At 33.2% G+C, this 20768-nt stretch overlaps 2 protein-coding genes across 2 annotated transcripts; both read right to left on the bottom strand.

Annotated features, from left to right (window-relative positions):
* Positions 1-5247: 5247 nt before the first annotated feature.
* Positions 5248-8858, bottom strand: LOC134229987 (uncharacterized). Its single transcript, XM_062711759.1, has 2 exons — positions 7625-8858; positions 5248-6193 (listed from the first exon to the last, which is right to left on the bottom strand). The coding sequence occupies exons 1-2, from the start codon at positions 8795-8797 to the stop codon at positions 6119-6121; spliced, it is 1248 nt and encodes a 415-aa protein (XP_062567743.1). The 5' UTR covers positions 8798-8858; the 3' UTR covers positions 5248-6118.
* Positions 8859-10323: 1465 nt separating this feature from the next.
* LOC134229988 (uncharacterized) lies at positions 10324-16893 on the bottom strand. The gene is made up of 2 exons (XM_062711760.1): positions 16827-16893; positions 10324-11498 (listed from the first exon to the last, which is right to left on the bottom strand). The coding sequence occupies exon 2, from the start codon at positions 11485-11487 to the stop codon at positions 10324-10326; it is 1164 nt and encodes a 387-aa protein (XP_062567744.1). The 5' UTR covers positions 11488-11498; positions 16827-16893.
* Between the last annotated feature and the right edge of the window lie 3875 nt (positions 16894-20768).

The raw sequence follows: 20768 nt of genomic DNA, 5'->3' as shown, positions 1-20768 counted from the left end.
GACCAGGGGGATCAGGAGAGAGTAAGAAAATTAAACAGATGGATCCATGCTACGTATTGGTAAAAGACATACAAAAAAACTGAAGAAAAAAGACTCAGGAAACCAAGAGGAAACTACCCCTGATGACTGATAAGGCACAAAAGAAAAAGAAAATGTAATTGGATGTATTTTTTCATTCTGAATAAAAATTGCCTTGTTATTGTGTGTTAGTGTTCTTGTTTTTTTTTTCTTCAGCAAAACCAGTTTAAACCGGTTAGGCTGGATAGACTAGGCTGTCTAGACTGTGAATGAATGCGTGACGTCATAATCACATTCTTTTGAGTCGCTGCCAAGTATTTTTTTACCTGTGTACATAAAAAAAAACGTAGTCGCAGCATAGAGTGTAAAACACTATATTTTTAGGGACTATGTATTGATACACCTTACCCACCCCATAGGGTTAAGGGGGTTAGAGGGTTAGGGGGTTAGGGTTAGGGTTAGGGTTAGGGATAGGGTTAGGGATAGGGTTAGGGTTAGGGGTTAGGGTTAGGGGGCTAGGGTTAGGGTTAGGGTTAGGGTTAGGGGATAGGGTTAGGGTTAGGGGATAGGGTTAGGGCAAGGGTTAAGGGGGTTAGGGTTAGTTAGGGTTAGGGTTAAGGGGGCAAGGGTTAGTTAGGGTTAGGGAGGGGGGTAGGGTTAGGATTGCACTCGGTTGATCCACCTATCCCGCAGCCAATCAGAATCCTCCATTTTTTGACCTCATTTGCATAATGTCCTAGATATTGACCCGCCTATCTAGGCCCCTTATACTACTCAGGGGCACACATGCACAATGCGAATTTAATCTTTCTTATCAGTAAAATTTTATTCAATCCGACATTTAATTTCCCCTTAATTAAACTGATAATTTAATTTTGTAAATATAGGGGATGAATTACTGCATCCATACGTGAAGGAATGCTATATGAAAGACATGTCAAAGCCAGGGTATACAGGATCCAAATTACAAGTTTATCAATGTGTGTCAGTTTATACAAGAAATATTACAAATATGTATCATTATATCTCTTAATATTTTTACAATTATATAGGTTTCTAGCGGTGTACTTCTTCCGTGCTGGCATCAGACGCAATAACACAGATGTCATACGGGTATCAAGAGTAAAATTTTCCCCAATTAATTTGGTATTGCGAAAACCAACTACCAGAAAATTGAGGTTGTGGACACCATATGTAGACCGTGTGCTCCTTCAGAAATTAAAGAATATACGAATACACGAATCTTTTTCTCGAAAGATATTATTCCAAGAGCACTTTTGATGAGAAAAATCACTGCAATTATATATTAATATTATAAAGAACATACATTTCTTTAAGTACTATATATAAAATGGATATTGTGTATTCCGAACATTGTATATTTTGAAAATAGGCTTGCTTTATTCGTAAATTTAAAGTCAATTTTAGTGAAACTTGTGTTTTACGGGCATCAATGGGTCCAAAGATATTGGTCGCATTAGACAATATTCTAGATGAAACACCAATTTAAACGATAGATTCAGTTTTGATACTGAGTATCAATAGGAAAGTTTCTAATCCGGCCAATTCCGTTGGAAGCAGTTGGTGTTCGGAATACACAAGGTTCACTGTATATGTATTTAGAATAAATTATATAGAACCAGGTCATCCAAGCAAGGGAGAAGGCTGCGACTTCATTCTAGAAGCCAAAAACAAACAAACCAAAAGTTGGATCCCAACTGGAGCGCCAAAAGAAAAACACTGGCAACAGTCATGTAGAAATTTAGATACAATGGAATAAGTCAGTACTTTTGCTATTTTATATTGCAAAAACTGCATACTTAACAACACAAATTAACAAAAATGCATGAAATCTAACGATTAAAAGGACACATGAACTTGGTTTTTCTTTAAAACAGAAGAAGAATTAAAGAAATAAGCAGTACACTGGTCATGAACCCTGTACCCACACCTAACTTTGTTAACCAAGTGTCCCTTATCTCCATCTGAAAGGCAGATATTGCATATATCTGCTACTTTTGTCCTCACGCAATCAGTCTGGATTGCCTTCTCCTGTCTTTTTCTCTTCCTGCTGATCAGTATGGGTAGACCTAGGACGGAGTTTTCTTGTGGAGGTGGGTGAATTTCAGCCTGGATAATGCGGACGGAATTACGAGGTTTGGGGGATGGAAAAGAATCCGTTGGAGAGGAGACAGAGGGGGTTTGTGCCGATGAAACTGGAGAGTGGGTGATAGATGACGAGGGTGGAGCTGTGTTAGAAGACAAAGATAGCACTGGGCAGATAGGAGTTGAGGAGAGGGTTGAAGGAGAATGTGAATTTAAGATTCAGAATTAGAATGCACATTCAGACTGTTCTTTTGAAGCACACCAGTCAACGCCTAAAATTAATTTTAACATTTACACATTTTTATTTATTTGTATTAAAGCACGTGCACCTTAATTCAAATTTAAAAAAAATTACAATAAATTACCTCTTTAAATGATGGCGTTGAGAAAGTTGACATCTTTCTTGATGGAGATTTGATGACTATTAAGAATTCACACTTAGTGAGATCTTGCAATTCCTTTGCCTGACAATTGAATGAAATGAAATGAAATTTTATTTCATTTATATGTCTTGGGGAAAAAACAATACATTTTAATGTCAAAATAATTTTTATAGGGGCCTCTAGCTATGCTTGAATATGGGTTAATAACTATATTTTGATATTTAGTCTATGACCTTGAGGGCAAGGTCTTCGATTCACAAATGGATTTTGCTTATTTGCAAACTTTTGATATTTATTCTATGACCATAAAGAGAGCGTCTCGTTACACATGAATATGGGTTATTGGATATCTAGTCTGTGGCCATGAAGACAGGAGCATCTGGCCACAACCGGATTTTGTAATTGGATAGATTTGGAATCTAGTCTGTGGCCTTGAAGACAGGGGCTTCTGGCCACAACTGGATTTTGTTATTGGATATATTTGGAATCTAGCCTATGGCCATGAAGACAGGGGCTTCTAGTCACAACTGGATTTGGTTATTGGATATATTTAAAATCTAGTCTGTGGCCATGAAGACAGGGGCTTCTAGTCATAACTGGATTTTCGTGATTTTATATGTTTGGAATCTAGTCTATGGCAATGAAGACATGTACATGGGGCTTCTAGTCAACTTGATATTGGTTATTGGATATATTTGGATTCTTGGGCTATGACCATGAGAGCAGGGGCCTCTGGTCACAACAAGATATTAGTTATTACAGTGTAGCTATATTTTATATCTAGTTTTTGACCCTGAGGGTCTACCAATCAGATATTGATTTGCTTATCATGCTTTTTGGCTATATTTCCACACATAGCATCTGACCACAAAGGTCATGATCCTCTGGTCACACATCGACATTGGTTATCAGCTTCATTTTCTCACTACTTTCTGACCATGAGATCAATGACTTTTGTTTACTAGATGAAAATGCCATAGATTCTATGATTTCTTTTTTAGAAGTGATTCTAGTAATTGAATACATGTCCTTGATGTTATACGTTCGTATTTTGGAAATAAATAATGTTAAACCTACAATTGTAACTATATGGCGGTGGATGGGGCGGATCAAACCCCTTTGATCGTGAGGCTTTGATCGGTAGCGGATGTTGCTCCATCTTTGACACTGTTTAGGTCTGAAATACGCATTCTGTTTACTGTACATTTTTTGCGTACCTCATTCGTTGAATAATATTGTGAACTTAAGACTCTATGATGTTTTTTGCTATAGGCGTTTGTTTCTATTACTCAATGTGTTTAATTGTATTGGTATTGTCAATTACACAATTTGTTGACATATTTTGTTTGCTTTGTCGTTTATTTATTAATAAATGAACATTCTAATTTCAATACTGCGTTTTCATTTGTGTCAAACAGAGCACCGCTGTCTTTTAAATATCAGCTGAGGAGGATAACACATTTTATGTATTCTTCTTAAAGCCGCTTCATCCGAAACAGGCACATATTATCTTACACAATAAATGTGTTATCCTCCTGAGCTGAGACATTTATAACTAAATTTACTATACTGCTAGAAAAGATTTATTCATGTTTAATGAGACAAAAGATAAAATCAATAACTCTTCTATTTATCACATTACAATTATACAAGTAATCAAAAATGATAATTTTAAAACGTTATATACGTATATTATTATTAATATTTATTCAAATGACTCGGAGCTGTATCAAATATATAAAATTAATCAAAACTAACAAATAGAGTGAAAAGTTTTATGAAATATTTATACTACTCATTCAATACCTGTATAACCTCTCAAACTTGCTTTCACCAATCAATCACCCCTTTTCACTCATTCAAAATCACTACCATACTTGAAGATAATATTAAAAACAGACCCAGACTCTGATTGAAAAATAACACCCAAAAGTCCCAAGGTAATGAATTGAGAAAATGTAAGCAGGAAATATAACATTCAAGACATCTTGAGTTCTGAAACACTGGCATGACTAGTTTTGAACACAAAAAAAATACAGTCCCATATGTTGTACAAACATTTTCCTCCAAAACCTTAACCAATGAGATGTCACTGATACACGTAGGCCATTTCTGGCCATTCCATACGTCTAAGACCTGTTGAAGTTCTTTACCACAAGGGAAACATTATACTGAAGTAATTCCTAAAGCTACGACCATGAAAGTATTATATACCTTAATTAAATGATAAATTGTGATTTAAATAATTATAATATTAATTCAAATAATTTTTTTCTTTGTGTATAAAAATACTAACCATGTCAAATAAATGCAAAAACCTTAAAATGCTTAAAATACATTTATATATACTCGTTTTCAACTATAATAAGTTAACCACATTCTCTTAAGCAAATACGTATAAATAAATGGTATATATATATATATATATATATATATATATATATATATATATATATATATATATATATATATATATATATATATATATATATATATATAATAGTTTTACTCTTTGCGTTAAAAAGAGTAAAACTATGCTACTGATTATTTTCAATTTTTTCTGAAAAGAGAAGAGTAACAGTCTTTTTTTTCAATAATAGGTTAAATTCATTTTGTCTACATTGGAAAAGATAAATAGATTTAAACAAAAATTCCATCGATGACACTTTTTTTTTATTCTAAAAGCTTAAACTAACAGACAAACAAACATTAATAAACAGGCAAATGGGAAAATGTTTGTAGATATTAGATTTTTAAAAAATATTAAACAGGTTATCCCAATATTAGTGAAAGCCGTCTACTTTGAAATTATTTTTACTTGTTGGGGTAAGATTGATTGATTGTATGTTGTTTTACTTCCCATTCTAGAATTTTTCACTCATATAGAGACGTCACCATATACCGCTGAAGGGCTTCAGATTCTGATCTTTACTCGACACCCAGGGTCATTGAGTAGTGAGGAATCTTTATCTTGTTATCGAATGCCATGACAACATGAACAAGGGACCTCGATTTTATCCGATGGACCCGCAACTTTCACTTTAAATGACGAGGGTATGGCGAAGGAACAGTTGCTACTCATTTTTTATCGACTTAGGTCAGTCGCGGCCGAGATACGAACTCACGACCTCCGATGTTGGGGTAAGAAGAATAGTGTGAAAATGTAGGTATTCTATTTAAAAATATATTTCATTTGCTAACAAGCTAACTGCTCAACAACAATAGAATAAGCTAAATGTTGCTGATATTCTTGTATCATCAATGTATTTGTCAATAGTTTGCTTCGATTTTTAATTTCTAGTTCTTGTTAATACAATCAGGAAACACAGATTCAATGTGCTAGTTATAATGATACATTGCTACATAAATAAGGGAAGTTGACAATATAGAAAAGTACGTTGGAATTATCAGTTGATGATAAATTCTAGAGTTGTAAATTTGCTTTGAATGTCTTTGTCTCGTAAAAGATCAAAATATGAAACGCATGAGTTAGACTGTGGTACCGTTTGTTTCCAGCTAAATGGGATCTATCGAAACAACATGAATCTACGTTAATATCGTCATGCATCAACAAAGATTTACACCCTGCACTTATACTACTAGTCCCCATTTCATTTTTTCATTTTTTTTCCACTCTCCACTGGAAGTTCGCAGCTAAGGGAGAACGCATTAACCTCTGTCGTTTCCTAGAAATAAAAGCGTAATTATTAGCATTGTAAAAGAGTGAACTAAACACGAAATTAAATTTATATATACATGTATATCTCAGACTTTGAAAAATCTTTAAAAGAAATGAAAAGTCAAAAATATCATTCATGTGCATATGGATCCTAAGAGATAATAAATGTAAAAACTCATATAAAATTGCAAAGTAAATAAAGTTCTGAGAGTATTGCATTAGTAATACTAGTCCATTACCGGCAAGTGCAATCTGGCTCCCAAAAAATATTTGACAATAATATAATTCTGCCAAAAAGCATTGAAACAGATCAAAATGCGAACCTAATTGATAACTCATTAAGGTACATGTAACTAACATACTAAAAAGCTACTTAATATCTGCAAGTATTTTCCCCCTAAAAGGATCAATGTACTTAAGATATGAAAGTTGAGTCCCAGTGCTTTGAGAAAAAAAAATTCCCGATTTTTTGTTTTGTTTAGAGTTATAAATAATGTTTTTGCATTACTATTATATGTATTCCGATTAATTTTACGGTCTTTGCAAAGATCAAGGAGATGCCGCGTCCATTTTTCAATAAATTACAAACTTCTTCAACAAATTATCGACAATTTCGCACTTAACAGGAACCAAATATTGATGTGAAATATGTGAGCATGAACTATGGTCATGAGTAATTGCAGGAACCAAATATTTTTTTGAAATATGTGAGCATGAAGTATGGTCATGAGTAATTGCAGGAACCAAATATTTTTTTGAAATATGTGAACATGAACTATGGTCATGAGTAATTGCAGCAACCAAATATTTATTTGAAATATGTGAACATGAACTATAGTCATGAGTAATTGCAAGAACCAAATATTTATTTGAAATATGTGAACATGAACTATGGTCATGAGTACTTGCAGGAACCAAATATTTATTTGAAATATGTGAACATGAACTATGGGTCATGAGTAATTGCAAGAACCAAATATTTATTTGAAATATGTGAACATGAACTATGGTCATGAGTAATTGCAAGAACCAAATATTTATTTGAAATATGTGAACATGAACTATAGTCACGAGTAATTGCATTTTCTGTCTTTGTATAATTTACGACAAGTTATAAACCAGAGAAAATGCGTACATTTGAATTGGGCCTTATCGATCGTCAAGCCTCTGTTTTATATTGTATTTCTGTTGAAAATTTTGTCTAGCTAATCTATCCAAGGCCCCCGGTCAACAGGCGATGCCTACTCCTACTAGACTAAGTTTTCTGATGTCATTTCTAGAATTTTCCATGTACTGTTTTTTTTTTTTTGCCTCGTCATACTTTTTATTGTTAATTTTTTTCAGATCGATCACTGTTTATTATCTTCACCTTTTTGAATCTTATCACGCACTGAACACGAAACGTCTATATACAAGTAATATATTTTTGAGATGTTACCTTACTCTCTTGGAGAGCAAATGTTGTCTTAAGAATATCCATTGTCAGACGACTTTCTAACGCATATGTCCCCGGGTCTTCTTGGCTATCTTCTTCTGCAGTGGCAAAGTCGTTAGGGAGGATAATGTTTGGGTAATGATATGGTTGTTCTGCATTACCCAGAATAATGTTCAATATATTCTTTTCTGATCTCATGCAGAGACCCTCATGTTCCATTTTAAGAAATGTGCCAGTATGATCTTCACAATCTGAATGATTTTCATGGTAAAACAGTAGTATGTATTTTGCTCTTTTGATAACATCTTTGAGATATTTTGTAATTTTTTGTCCCGGTATACAATCATCGACATTTTTAGCAACGTTCCATTTTATGAAATTGGACTCTGACAGTACATGTAATAACTTCTCTGCAAGTGGACAACTTTCCTCACAAATATGCAGAATGAAGAAATCTAGAATGTTATCTTCACTATAGCAGCTATCCGTGCGCATTTCCCAGGCTGGTATGCATTTTCTGCATTGCAGGAACCTAATCTTTGTTTTTTCATAATTCCCTTTTTCTAACGAGCACAAAGCTCCATCCATAAACATACGAAATAAAAATTGTCTAGAAGGGGTATTAGGGTCTTTGTCTATAATGAGTCTATTTAATATACCAATAGCATTTTCATAATCTCCAGCAGCTTTCAAATTTTCCACCATCTTTTGATAATCAGCTGAAGATTTAGTCTCACATTTCGAGTAAACCTCATACGCTTTTCTGTATTCCTTTAACTTTTCATATAAACGAGCAAAGTTTTTTTTCCTACTTTCTTCTCCTGAGTGCAAATATTCATATTCGTTCATTTTTTCTTCTAAGACCTGGATGCAAGAAGCTACATTTTTCAGTTCTGGAAGAACGTCTATATACAAAGACAAAATATCCAAAGCTCTATATAAAGCGTCTACTGCATTGATCATATCATTTTCATTCTGACTTGTTTTAAATAAATCAAATCTACAAAATGCTTGTTGCTCGTATGCACGAATCATTTGAATTTTGTCGTTGGCATCAATTCTTCCTTTGTTACTGTTTGTAATATACCTAAAATTCTCTAGAGCTTCTTCACTTTTTCCAAGCATTCTTTGAACAAGTCCTAAATCATATTGTGCTTGATTGAAAGAACTTACCATTTGTAAGGCTTTTTTAAAATTTCGTTCAGCATTCAACAATCGGTCATCTCCTGGATACAGTGGTACACACAGGAAGAAACAAGACCTTTCAGTTAAAACTGAAAGGCGGCTTTCAGTAACTTTTCAGTGGCCATTCAGCCACTGAATGGCACATACATTTCAGTGACCTTTCAGTTGCCTTTCAGTCACATTTCAGATACCTTTCAGTCACCATTCAGCGGACACATTTCCGTCAACTTTCAGTGGCCTTTCCATAAACTTTCAGTGACCTTTCCGTCGTCTTTCAGTGACCTTTCCGTCGACTTTCAGTGACCTTTCTGTCGACTTTCAGTGACCTTTCTGTCGTCTTTCAGTGACCTTTCCGCCACCTTTCAGTGATATTTAAGTCTCAATTTAGCAATTTTGTCACTAGCGTATTATATTATTTTATAATCAGATATTTTTCCTTAACAAGGAAGCAATATTTTGAATAAAGATTTATTATTCAATCTTAATTGTGTTTTTTTACTTATCATGATCAAATTCGGGTACTTTAAAATATGTCTAAGTAATTATTATAATTTTATAAAATATGTGAAACTGATTCAAAATGATTTTTAATTTTCTAGTTACATTTAGAAAACAAAAATTCTCCAAGTGATAAAAAAATGATGATCCGATAACCGATTCAAAATTCAAATAAATGCATAACATTCTATGGTGTTTATACGTGTATTTTTTCATGGAAATATATAGTTTTGATTGATGAGACAGAATTTATATTATTTAAACCATTTCTGGAAGATCGCAAGTATTACTGATCAATTTTGTTTCTTAATTATCATATGTCATTTTGAAAACTGCAGGATATTTAGTTTTTGAAAGTCATTATTTGAAATTCATTTTTAATTACAAGAATAAATAATTTGTTTATACATGCCTCTTGTAGAAATAAATATATAGGAGATTTTAGCTTTCTAAATGATATTTCTTTAATCAAAATAAAATCATTCTACTAAGTTTCTAGATAAAGAATTTACAACGATCTTAAATCTTTGACACACAAACAGGTGCCCGTCTCTGATAATTGTCAACATCTCGATACAACAGGTGAACTGATTGTTCCATCGATTTCTATAAATTACTTGATTTTAAATCCTCAATTATCAGCAAGACGTCGTAGCGTAATTGATAAGGTCGCGGACACTTAAGCAGGAGACCAGGGTTCGATTCTGGGCATGGGAGCAATTTTTGTTTCTTGCAATAATTTTTTTCCTATTTTTTTTATTCGGAATTAGATACATTTAATGCTTTTATACCAGGAAAAAGTGAAATTAAATTTTTAGGTAAAAAAATAAGCCGATTATTCAATAAAAAGATTCAACTGAATGATCACGGAAAGGTCACTGAAATGCATGTGCCATTCAGTCGACTGAATGGTAACTGAATGATCACGGAAAGGTCACGGGAAAGGGTCTTTTCAGTGACCTTTCAGTGACCATTCAGTGGCCATTCAGCCACCATTCAGTCGACTGAATGGTGGATTTTCATCCTGTGACATATCTAACCGATTTCATTTTTGCCCTTACTTGTCCAGAATATCGAGTTGCTTCCAGTGATTTTTCTCGATCATAATTGTTCTTCATATCTGGACTAACCGCTTTTGAAGATTGTTGTCTTGGAACATGACTTCTTGTGTTAAAATATCCTTGTTTTAGGATATTTTTCCGATTTGGATGCCTGGCTTTCTTTTTTTCACGATGTTCTTGTAAAACCATGTTTTGAAAAGTTAAACCAAGATGATGATAACCAATGGTTGTTTCTCGAATGGTCAGAGATTTTTCAAGTATTTCTTTTGATTTTTGTAGGTTTTTCTGATATCTCAAATGCTGTCCATAGCGCTGGAGTGCGTGGTATGACTTGGGGTTGACTTCTATCGCCTTTTCAAAGAATTCCATATAATTCATATCTTTATATTTGTCTTGATTATTGAAAACTATCAATCCAACTTCAGTAAATGATCTGGATCTCAAGATTTTCGAAGAAGTGTTATTAATAACTTTCATAAATATATCAAACGCTTCTCTATCTTCCCCTATCAACTCTGCATCCGTCTTATTCTGAATGGCAAGAATATGTGTTTTTCTTCTTAGTGTCAAAGCAAAATAAAACTGCCAGCAATCTACAAATGTAGGCATTTTGTTAACAGATTCGCGGAACATCTCAATCGCTTTTGCTGAACAGAATGGACCGAGCTTTGAAATACATACGGCTAATTCAGCTTTTGCACTGAATTTGAGGTTTTGAAAATCGTCTTGTCTGGACAGATCTTTAAAGTTTCTCAAAAACTCTTTTGCCTCAGCTACATTTCCCATTCCTTCATTAAAGTGATAAAAATTACAAATTGTTACTATATTTTCTGTTTCTCTTAGCGATGATATCTCTTTTCCCATCTCAAGGGCCTTTGTGGCGAACTCCATTGCTCGTTTTCTTTCATCACTTTCCCAGTAAAGGAATGAAACAAAGTTATGAAAACAAATAGATTCCTCAGTGGTGTCATATCCAAATTCAATGTCTTTTACAAGCTTATTTCGGCGTTCTTTCAACTTTTGGGAAGAAATGTATCGGATTTCAGCTTCTATGGAGAAGGAAGAAAGCTTCCTCATTTCTTCTAAACATGACTCATCCTCTTCCTCATTGTTACGAAACATTGCCACATGACCTAAAACATGTTTTAGAAATGATAGAATTTATAATGATATGCAATTTGTAATGAAAAATAATTAGAACCAAAAATAAATAATGAAAAAAAAAACACGACAGCAATCAACTACATTTTGCTTATGAATCGCTGTTTTGAGATTTATTACCATTTATTAATATAAACCAATCGAATGGGCGATATGAGTCATTCGAACTCCATAGATGCTAACACCTATTAAAATTGGTGATATCACCTACCGCAAATGAATAAAAGTTATAACACCTTTTCGAATTTTTGATATCTCCTTCACGTTTTGAATTGGTGATATCACAATATCGATTTTGGTGATATCGCCTATTTGCATTTCTTACACTGTTAATTATTGAATGCTCAATTCCTTAAGACAATGAAGATATAGGTTAACATTTTAAAATGTTTTCAAAGTGCAATTTTATTTTCCAAGTTATGATTCAAATTTGATAAAATTGAATTCATTTATCTTGATATTTTTTTTTTAAAAAAGGACTTTTTCTACTGAACTTGTGTCACGCGCGTGGCGCAGTGGTACTAGCGTCTACTCTCGAGTGAAGGTGTGTGGCAACGCACTTTGAAAAAATTACGCACTTTGAAAAAATTTTTCAAAGTGCGTAAAATTTTTCATAGTGCGTTAAATTTTTGACACACTCAACGCACTTTGAAAATTTTTTTCAAAGTGCGTTAAGAATGCATATAAACATTTTTTACCATGGAGGCATTTAACGCACTTTGAAAAAAATATATGTATGAATATAAAAATTCTAAACTTAGATTTTAGTAATAGAGGAAATCAAATTGTAATAATTGTATCTTTCGAAAAACATTATTAAATTTACATGAACTCATTTAACCTCATTGAGAACAAGGAGAAGACGAGTAGAAGGTCTCTCACCCAAGCTCTTTTTTCTTAAACATTGTACATAGCCGTCGGTAGCAAATAAAAGTTGACCCCACAGTTAAGCCCCAATTTTTAATGCATACATGTATAAATTATGTGTATCTTTGCAAAATATTTATGTGCCTACATGTAACCCCACTTTCCGGTACTGATGCCTATGCTACACCCAAATACATGTATATGTGTTTACATAACTGGTATGACGTTGAAAACTTTCAATAAATTAAAGTTTACATAAAATACATGCAAACTTGAAAAAAATTAAGTACAGTAAAGCATTTAAGCGAGAAAGAATTTTCAAAGTATGAAAAAATCAAAATCGCTCACTTTAATTTCACATCCTGAAGTGACCTCTTCACAGAAGAGTTATCAAACAGGTTCAATTATTTACCATACCTAAGATTTGCAGGAATATTGACAAATCCATACCCATTTTTTTCAAAGTGCGTTAATATGGTCCATATTAACGCACTTTGAAATGAAATTTTATTTTTTCAGAGTGCGTTGACTTGGTCCCAAAATTTAACGCACTTTGAAAAATTTTTTCAAAGTGCGTTGTAACAAAGGTGTAAGGAATTAATCTTTTATACGTTGCGGGTTTGAATCTCACTGACCGTCGCATTACCTCAGACGGTAGAGCGCTCACTCTGTGTTCGGATGGTCTTCAGTTTGAATCTTGTCCATGAGGTACATGTAACATGGGTAACAACTGTAACTTCGCTATGCGCTCGGCACTTTGAAGTGAAAGTTGCGGGTCCATCGGTTGAGACCTTAAAAATGGGGCCCCGTGTCACAGTAGTAGGTTGTCCAATAAAGATCCCTAACAGCTCAGTGGCAGTAAGGTAAGTACCGAATAAAGGTCATTTGAAACCTTTCACCAGTATACGATGACATCTCCATCGGAATGAAATATTCCCCAATTAGACGGAAAACAACAATCAATCAAATACCGTATAAGTAGAAATTTTAGCGAAGATTTAATTTGGGCATTATTAGCGAATCTGTTGAGATCGCTAAAATTGAATATCGCTAAAAATTAATCGCATGTTATTTGTTCTAGCTTCTTTAGTGAGCATTTAAAAATCGCTAAAATTACTTCTCGCTAAAAATAAAATACCAATTTTTAAGGAGAAATCGCTAAATTTGCGTCTCGCTAAAATTTCCACTTATACGGTATCACTTTGGGACGGGGAGATTCGTCCTTCGGACGAGACTGTATACACTGGAAATAGTAAGCGTTGGCACGAAAAACGATCCATCACTGCTCGCTCAATGGCCGTGAGTGGTGAGAATAGGACAAAATTTGCAGCTCTCCACCGGCAGAAGGTGGTGTGACCATATGAGTTAAAAATTCTCGAGAGAGATGATTGATTACACACAAACAAATACATGTACAGTTATTTGGCCAGTTCCGAAAAAGAAACCGATTCGGCGGTGTTATGAATATACTAAGCATTATTTCAAAATCTAATTGTTTTATCGAGGTAGTTCGATGACTTGTGGAATTAAATATAATGTTTCATAAAAGTTCAGCCTTCCCTAAAAAAAAATTATTTCGCAAGTTACCATAGGTGTCCATTTTACCAGTTACGAATAAGCCGACGAGTTCCGGATAACCTAGAGATTCCTATTCAATTCAATCCTGAATTAAGAAATATACGTCCCAGACGTTATCCATTGGCATGCCCAAGAAAAGTTAAATTAATTGCTTACCAATAAATTATTTGTATTTCTAAAGGTTGAAGAGAAACTAGAGGTACTGTGGGCACTGAGTTCATTTTAATGAAGCCCCACACCTTCTTTATAATTATTTATGACAAAACGATCCATGATTTGCTCTGGGAGACCCGAAATCATAAGTGCCAGATCAAAAAGTAAAATACAAGGTTACAATGTCACAATGTAATAAAGCATCGGTGAAAGTATCATTAAATCGTATTCAGTGGTGTAGGAGGAATTGCGGATAAGAGATGGATATACCTTTCACTATTACAAAGAATGCCAGTATCTAATAGATGTTTTTATCAGGGACCACAAATTATGTGCCACATCCAAAAATAAAATAGGTGCGCTTTGTCACTGTTAAACAAAGATTCTGTGAACGACTCATTAAATTCTGTGAAGCCTCATTAAACTTCATTCAGTGGTAAAAGAGGGGTTGCGGATAAGAAATGGATACCCCTGAGCATATCGGACGGACGGACGTACAGACGGATGGATGGACAAACATCCCATTACTATATACCCCTTCTTCCTGTTTTTCAAGCGGGGGTATAATAAGTCACCTTTACAATGAAAAAAAACAAGAAGAGTGAATTTATGATAGTGTTTAAAATGGGTATTCGGAACTGGTAAAATAAGAGAAAGAAAATATTTCGATATCTTCCAGCGTTCTAAATATTTATTTTTGACAAGTTTTTAGTATATGTTAGAGTACATATCAAAATTACTTTTGATACCTGGAACGTTGTCTTATGTGAAATATGTATGTATCTACAAAGGTTTTTCTGCAGACTTGCACGTCGCGGTGATTCAGATTTGTTGCATTGTAAAAGTATGTCGACTGTTTCAAGTACGATAACGAAACCAAACTGACGGCAAAAAATTAAAATTTCACATAATTCAAACTTTCATAAACAAGGCTTCCTACCATAGATAACAATTTATTTTTACACCGTTGAATTTATTAATTATCAGTCCATAAATTACTGATTATTCGGAACTGGCCAAAATCCGGAACTGGCCAAACGACTGTACTTAACTTGAGCTATAACCTCTACGATTTCAGTTTTGCTGTAAGATCATTAAGGTGAGAGAGAGTACCGTCTATAAGTCACAAGGTCTATGTTCACCAAAAAAAAGATTCAAGTTAATATATGTAAAATTAAATTTCCCTTGGCCATCATATGTCAGAAAAGGAGAGGCTTACAGTCACCATGCAATCTTTGTCAGCTGACGTATTTTCGGGTCTCGGAGGATGTTAAACAAAATGTAAGCCATAGTGCATACCTTACTTTTGAAATGTCATGGCTATATCTGAATATTTAAGAAAATAACATGAATAAAGGGCATATAATCTTCAACCATTTACAGTTGAAGCATCTTTGGTTCTCAGAGAAGCTTAATGTTATGAACATAGACTACAGCCTTAAACCTAGTATACTGGGCACTAAGAACATTGAATAGTATGGTATATCTTTTTCGTGCCAACACTTGCTGCTACACGGGACATCAGTTTATTCGATCTCATCGGAAGAACCGTCTTCTAAACAGTGATTTTTTTAAATATAAGATTGGTGCTCCGGATCCCTTTACAATAGTTAATTTCCTGTGAGATATTCAGTTCACTGTTGAATATTCATGCCAATTATCATGTGAAATATTTGTAATTTATACGATTTTTTTTCAAATATTGTTCATATTAAATTGTTTGATTTATTAAAGCCTGTTTGTTTATTCTAGACGCCGTTTGTTTCAGTATCATCTGCAGGTAACTGAAGGTGTTTAGTAAGTTCAATTATATTGGACAGGTTGTTTATTAGACAGAGTGAATGACAATAAGAAATACATTAAACATTATGTTTACCAAAATATATTGTTGCAAAAGTGGTTTAATTTTCTTGATCTTCATGTTTCATTTCAGAAGCATTTACGTCAAAAGAAGCGATAATCAATTAATTTTTAATTTCATCATTAGATTAAAGAACTTAAATTGAATCTTTAAAAGGACACAGTCGAACTTCAGAAAACTCCAGAGGTTGAGCAATTAGTTTAAAAGAAGTTCAAGCAACTCCTGTCGATAACTTACGCCTGTGACCTGACCCCTATCCATGGACTGAGTCCGGCATCTCAGTCAATTACCTCGAGCTGATATTCCTCGAATCCTTGCGGAATAAATAGGAATTTAGGTACATATACAGCTTGAAGCATCCTTGAATGATACAGATATTAGAATCTTCTATCGAATGTGATTATCATAAAGAAGTCAATTTAACTAAGTTTTTTGATACACCTTCTAGCTTTGTTTACTGTAAATCACTTTTTATTCGCGAGAACCTAATTTTTGCGTAATTACGCGAGACAGTGTGCTCGCGAAAATTTGATTCTCGCGTATAATAGCACTCCTTAAGATTATATAGAGCAATAACCACAATTCGTGAAAATTTTGTTTCGCTAATCAAGAGTCAATGACTATCTCGCGAAAATAAGTTGTCGCGAAAATTTAGTGATCTACAGTATGTTTACCCTTGACATTTAATGAGGAAAACTTTAATATCGATATGTGGAAGGGAAAACAGAGAGCGCTAGAAGACAATAGGTGTTTAATGTTCTGAAACACCATCACTATATACATGTACCCATGATAAATCTGTTATATAGTCTAATTAAAAATGTAATAACAATTTACTTACAGATTATGCACTCTTGAATATATCGTTCACATTTTTAGATATGTGCGTCTCTTATCGAGAAGTTACGGAAGCCCAATAGTTTTAACAAATTAAATCTATTTTTAAACTGCTTACAACGTAATTGATATTTGATATATTTTAATATGTTGACGGTGTTAGGGCAAGCGCAGATACCTATTTAGTTTAAATTAAGAACGGGCTTGCCAAACTTCAAGTGATATTTAGTGTGTTTAGACTCTGACGTCACATGACGTCGTGTACGTTGCATTATCAAAACCGGAGCCTGAACAGTGCTGATTTAAATGAAGGACGTTTTATTGACTAATTGAAGTTACTGCGAAAAATAACCCCATTGTCATGATAAAAATAATGGAAAAAACGATATTTTAGTATTCCTGAGTATGCCCAAAATCCGTCACCATAAGCGGAAAACATCCTGTATTTCTCTTCAGATTATATTTTGATTTCTTTCTTGTTTTCTACACATAGTACATGTAGACTTAAACATTGATTTTAGTGATGTTATCCAAAAAAAAATACTCTGTCCATGGGTATAAACCATACCAAATGTGACTGGCGTATAATTATGATGAGAAATGGTGCCTCTTTCAAAACTGCGAATGTGATGTCATGGCTTCTGGTTTCAACATGAACCAAAATCAATTACCTATCTGAACGTTGAGGTCTAGAAAATAGACATTTTTCAGTATCTTTGCAAATAACGATGATGGGCAAATATTTTAAGGATATCTGATCCTCAGCCAGTTAGGATAACTCCAAAAATTGATATTTAATTTGAAAGACATCAAAATGAGGCTTAAAAATGAAATTTTTTCATGCAACAATTTATTTTATTCATCTTTATAAGATTCAAGGTTTTTGAAAGTCTTGGAAAAGGTCTTATAAAAATTGACATTTGTACCCCATAAAAGGAGAAAAAATAATAGTTTAATATTTCCTTAAATCCAGCCTTAGATACCAATGCTTATTAGCATGATATGGAATTAGAAGTTATTTGTGGTGTCTTGCAATGATAGCAAAAGCCTTTTATACACTATGTATTATAAATACATGACGGAAATAGACGAAAAAAACCAAATATGTATAAAAGTCATGACAATTTCTAAGAATGCCTAGATACATATCATCTTTTAACCTAAAATATATTTGTTGATCAATTTTCAATTGGAAAATATATTGCTGATATTCCAATTAGCTTTTTCTGCAAAAATATTGGAAATTTGACAATTTTCCCTATATAATATGATAGAAACTTTCATCTTTAACTTAAAAAGAAATACAGCGGATAAATTTACAAAACTTTTTGGATTCAGAAATACTTTTATTAATTTTTTGATTTCTTAACTGCTTATTTTATAAAGCTGAGGATCGGACTACCTTAATTGGTATCATTATGCACAAGTATACGAGATTGAGAATTTGTAAATGAGTGAACAAAGAAGAGGACACTTTCAGCACACCATAAGGAGGAAGCTATAAGCTATTTTTAGTTCTCTGGAATATGTATGATAACAATCTATTTATATTTCCAGATAAGAAATAATATACAAAATGGAAAGTTTTTGAATAGAGATAAAATAAGATAAATAACTTTAGTCATACACGTGCATTTCATGGCTTGACCTTGATCTATTTCATGCAATTTATTTAAAGCAAACTATTATCGAAATGAAACTATGCCCTGTAAGGATTCAATATTGAATTCGTGGTCATATACTTTAGATTAAAGGCACCAAAACAAATTACTTGGATTTACAATATACAGTTCAATTCTGACTGTGACAAAAAAATTGAAAACTGCAAATAGTATATTGACATATTGATTCATTTTTCACCACATTATTTTTTTTTTCATTTGCATGAAAGAAAGTTAACAAGTATATTCTGTATATCTCCGTGACGCCAGGAAAAGAAAGACAACACATACTGGTAGTTCATGTCGATATCATTGGTCAATGTAACAAAGTGAAAACAACACAAATGCACGTTCAATGATTGATTGATAAAAAAAATTGTATGTTGTTTATCATCCCTCTCGAGAATTTTTCACTCATATGGAGACACCACCACTTGCTCGGTCTCACCCGAAGGACCAGTCTCCATGTCCCACTTTTTGATTCGAACCCGCGACGTAAGGATCAACTCCTTACCTCGTGACTCTAGAGCAGACTGTCAATGAACGTAATCATTCAGGCAACGAAGATGTAATGCAACATCTAACCTAAATGGCGCATGTTATCTCAATTGACAAGGATTAATGTTCAACAAATATTTACTGTAAATATTGATATATCGCTTTGTTGAACAATTTTAAATCTTGTCTCTTAATTTGAATACCATTTTAGCAGCCCGATCTTCAGGTCCTGAAATTCAGGAGTTTGGTAAAATTGAAAATGTTCACAAAAATATCTCTGAAATAAAAAAAACAATGTGTATTTAGCCTTTTTTTCTTCAAAGTTCATCATTAAAGTATTTTTGTATACAGGAAAAATTATTAAATGTACATTGTATTTTCATGAAAATTAAACTAAAGTACCCATTTGGCATTTTCTATTAGAAATCGATAAATAAATATGTATATACATAAAAAGTATCCATGCATTTGATACTTAAATTTTCCATTTATTTCAATTGTTTTAAAATATGTTAGTGCCATCATTGTAAGATATCACAAATCATTTTAAATTTGGTATAATGCTCATAAACATTGACATCTAATTCTTGATCATTGAAGGAAATTCGATTTTATAAAATGAATTTATTTTTGTACTTCAGGGGGTACAAATGTCAATTTTTCACAAGATGGTTGCTTAAGAGTTCATACTGGAGAGTCATACTAGGATGCGTGAAATTTGTTGACGAGTAGATTCAAATTTAGGCTCAATTTTGAGATGAGGATTAGATTTTAATTTAAGAGCTATCCTTTCTGGCTATAGGGAACGGATATCCTTATACAAACAAATTTTTCTCTCTGAACTTTCTATTTAATTTTCTTTGCTTATAGCTTTAATAGTTATTTATTAAAATCCAAATTGCAAACAATTCCCATTTTTTTTTATTATAAGTCAGATAAAAATTTGAAAGGCTTGATGTATAACAATCAAAACGTAAAAGTTGGGATATATTCGGAAATCTCTACACTGAATTTGTAATACTTTAGAATCGTACTGTTTTAGCACTATGTAAGTTATGAAATTCTACCTCCAAAGTTTTTAAAGGTGCATCATTTTCTCTTTGTATCCTAAATATCCCTAACTGAGATTGGAACTGTACAGCTCATTCGGATATGTTTAATTATTTCATTGAAATGTTGTGTTCTAAAATTTCTCAAATACAAGGTACTTAGCTGGTCAACATTTTCGATACTATTATTCAGATTACATGGGTTTACATAATCCTTGGCAATGAACAGCTCTGTGTTGGAATACGCAGAAAATTCGTATATAGTCATACACATTAAATTATTGGTAATTTTCACAAAATAATTATGATTTGTAAATTAAAGAAAGCGTCAGTGCATTTAAACACCAATTCTCTGTGAAGATTGAAATACTAGTACTACTGAAGAGTTGTGGAACACTCGAATAGGCCTTTCCATGAGCCCATCTCAAGTTATTAATACCAATACAATATGAAATAGAGAAAACAAACAGTATTCAAGCTCAAAAGTTCATAAACAATTCGAAAAAGGAGTAGAGCAAACATGGACCTCCAAAACATCAGAGGTGGGATCAGGTGCAATGGAGGGGAAGAGCATCCCATGCCGACTGATCACAACCACCTTGTGCTCTTTGTCATGATAGTGAAAATAACGGAAAAATCCGTTTTCAATTCAGTGTGTAAATAATAGACTAATGGTATGAAAAAAAAAACTCAGTCATTTGACTGCATTTGACTGGATGATAAATTGTTCAATGTATC

This window comes from Saccostrea cucullata, unplaced genomic scaffold, assembly GCF_032062105.1.
Source record: "Saccostrea cucullata isolate Sc308-1 unplaced genomic scaffold, CSIRO_AGI_Scuc_v1 ctg4878, whole genome shotgun sequence".
In the NCBI taxonomy this organism is placed as follows: domain Eukaryota; kingdom Metazoa; phylum Mollusca; class Bivalvia; order Ostreida; family Ostreidae; genus Saccostrea; species Saccostrea cuccullata.
Note: the sequence above shows the minus strand (reverse complement) of the source record. Positions and strands in the feature narration are given on the sequence as shown.

Coding starts and splice junctions, on each gene's coding strand:
- LOC134229987 (XM_062711759.1), bottom strand. CDS start 8,797: ATGGTAAGTTCTTTCAATCAAGCACAATATGATTTAGGACTTGTTCAA. Junction 6,194..7,624: donor TTGCTCTCCAAGAGAGTAAG/GTAACATCTCAA, acceptor TTTTATTTCTAG/GAAACGACAGAGGTTAATGC.
- LOC134229988 (XM_062711760.1), bottom strand. CDS start 11,487: ATGTTTCGTAACAATGAGGAAGAGGATGAGTCATGTTTAGAAGAAATG.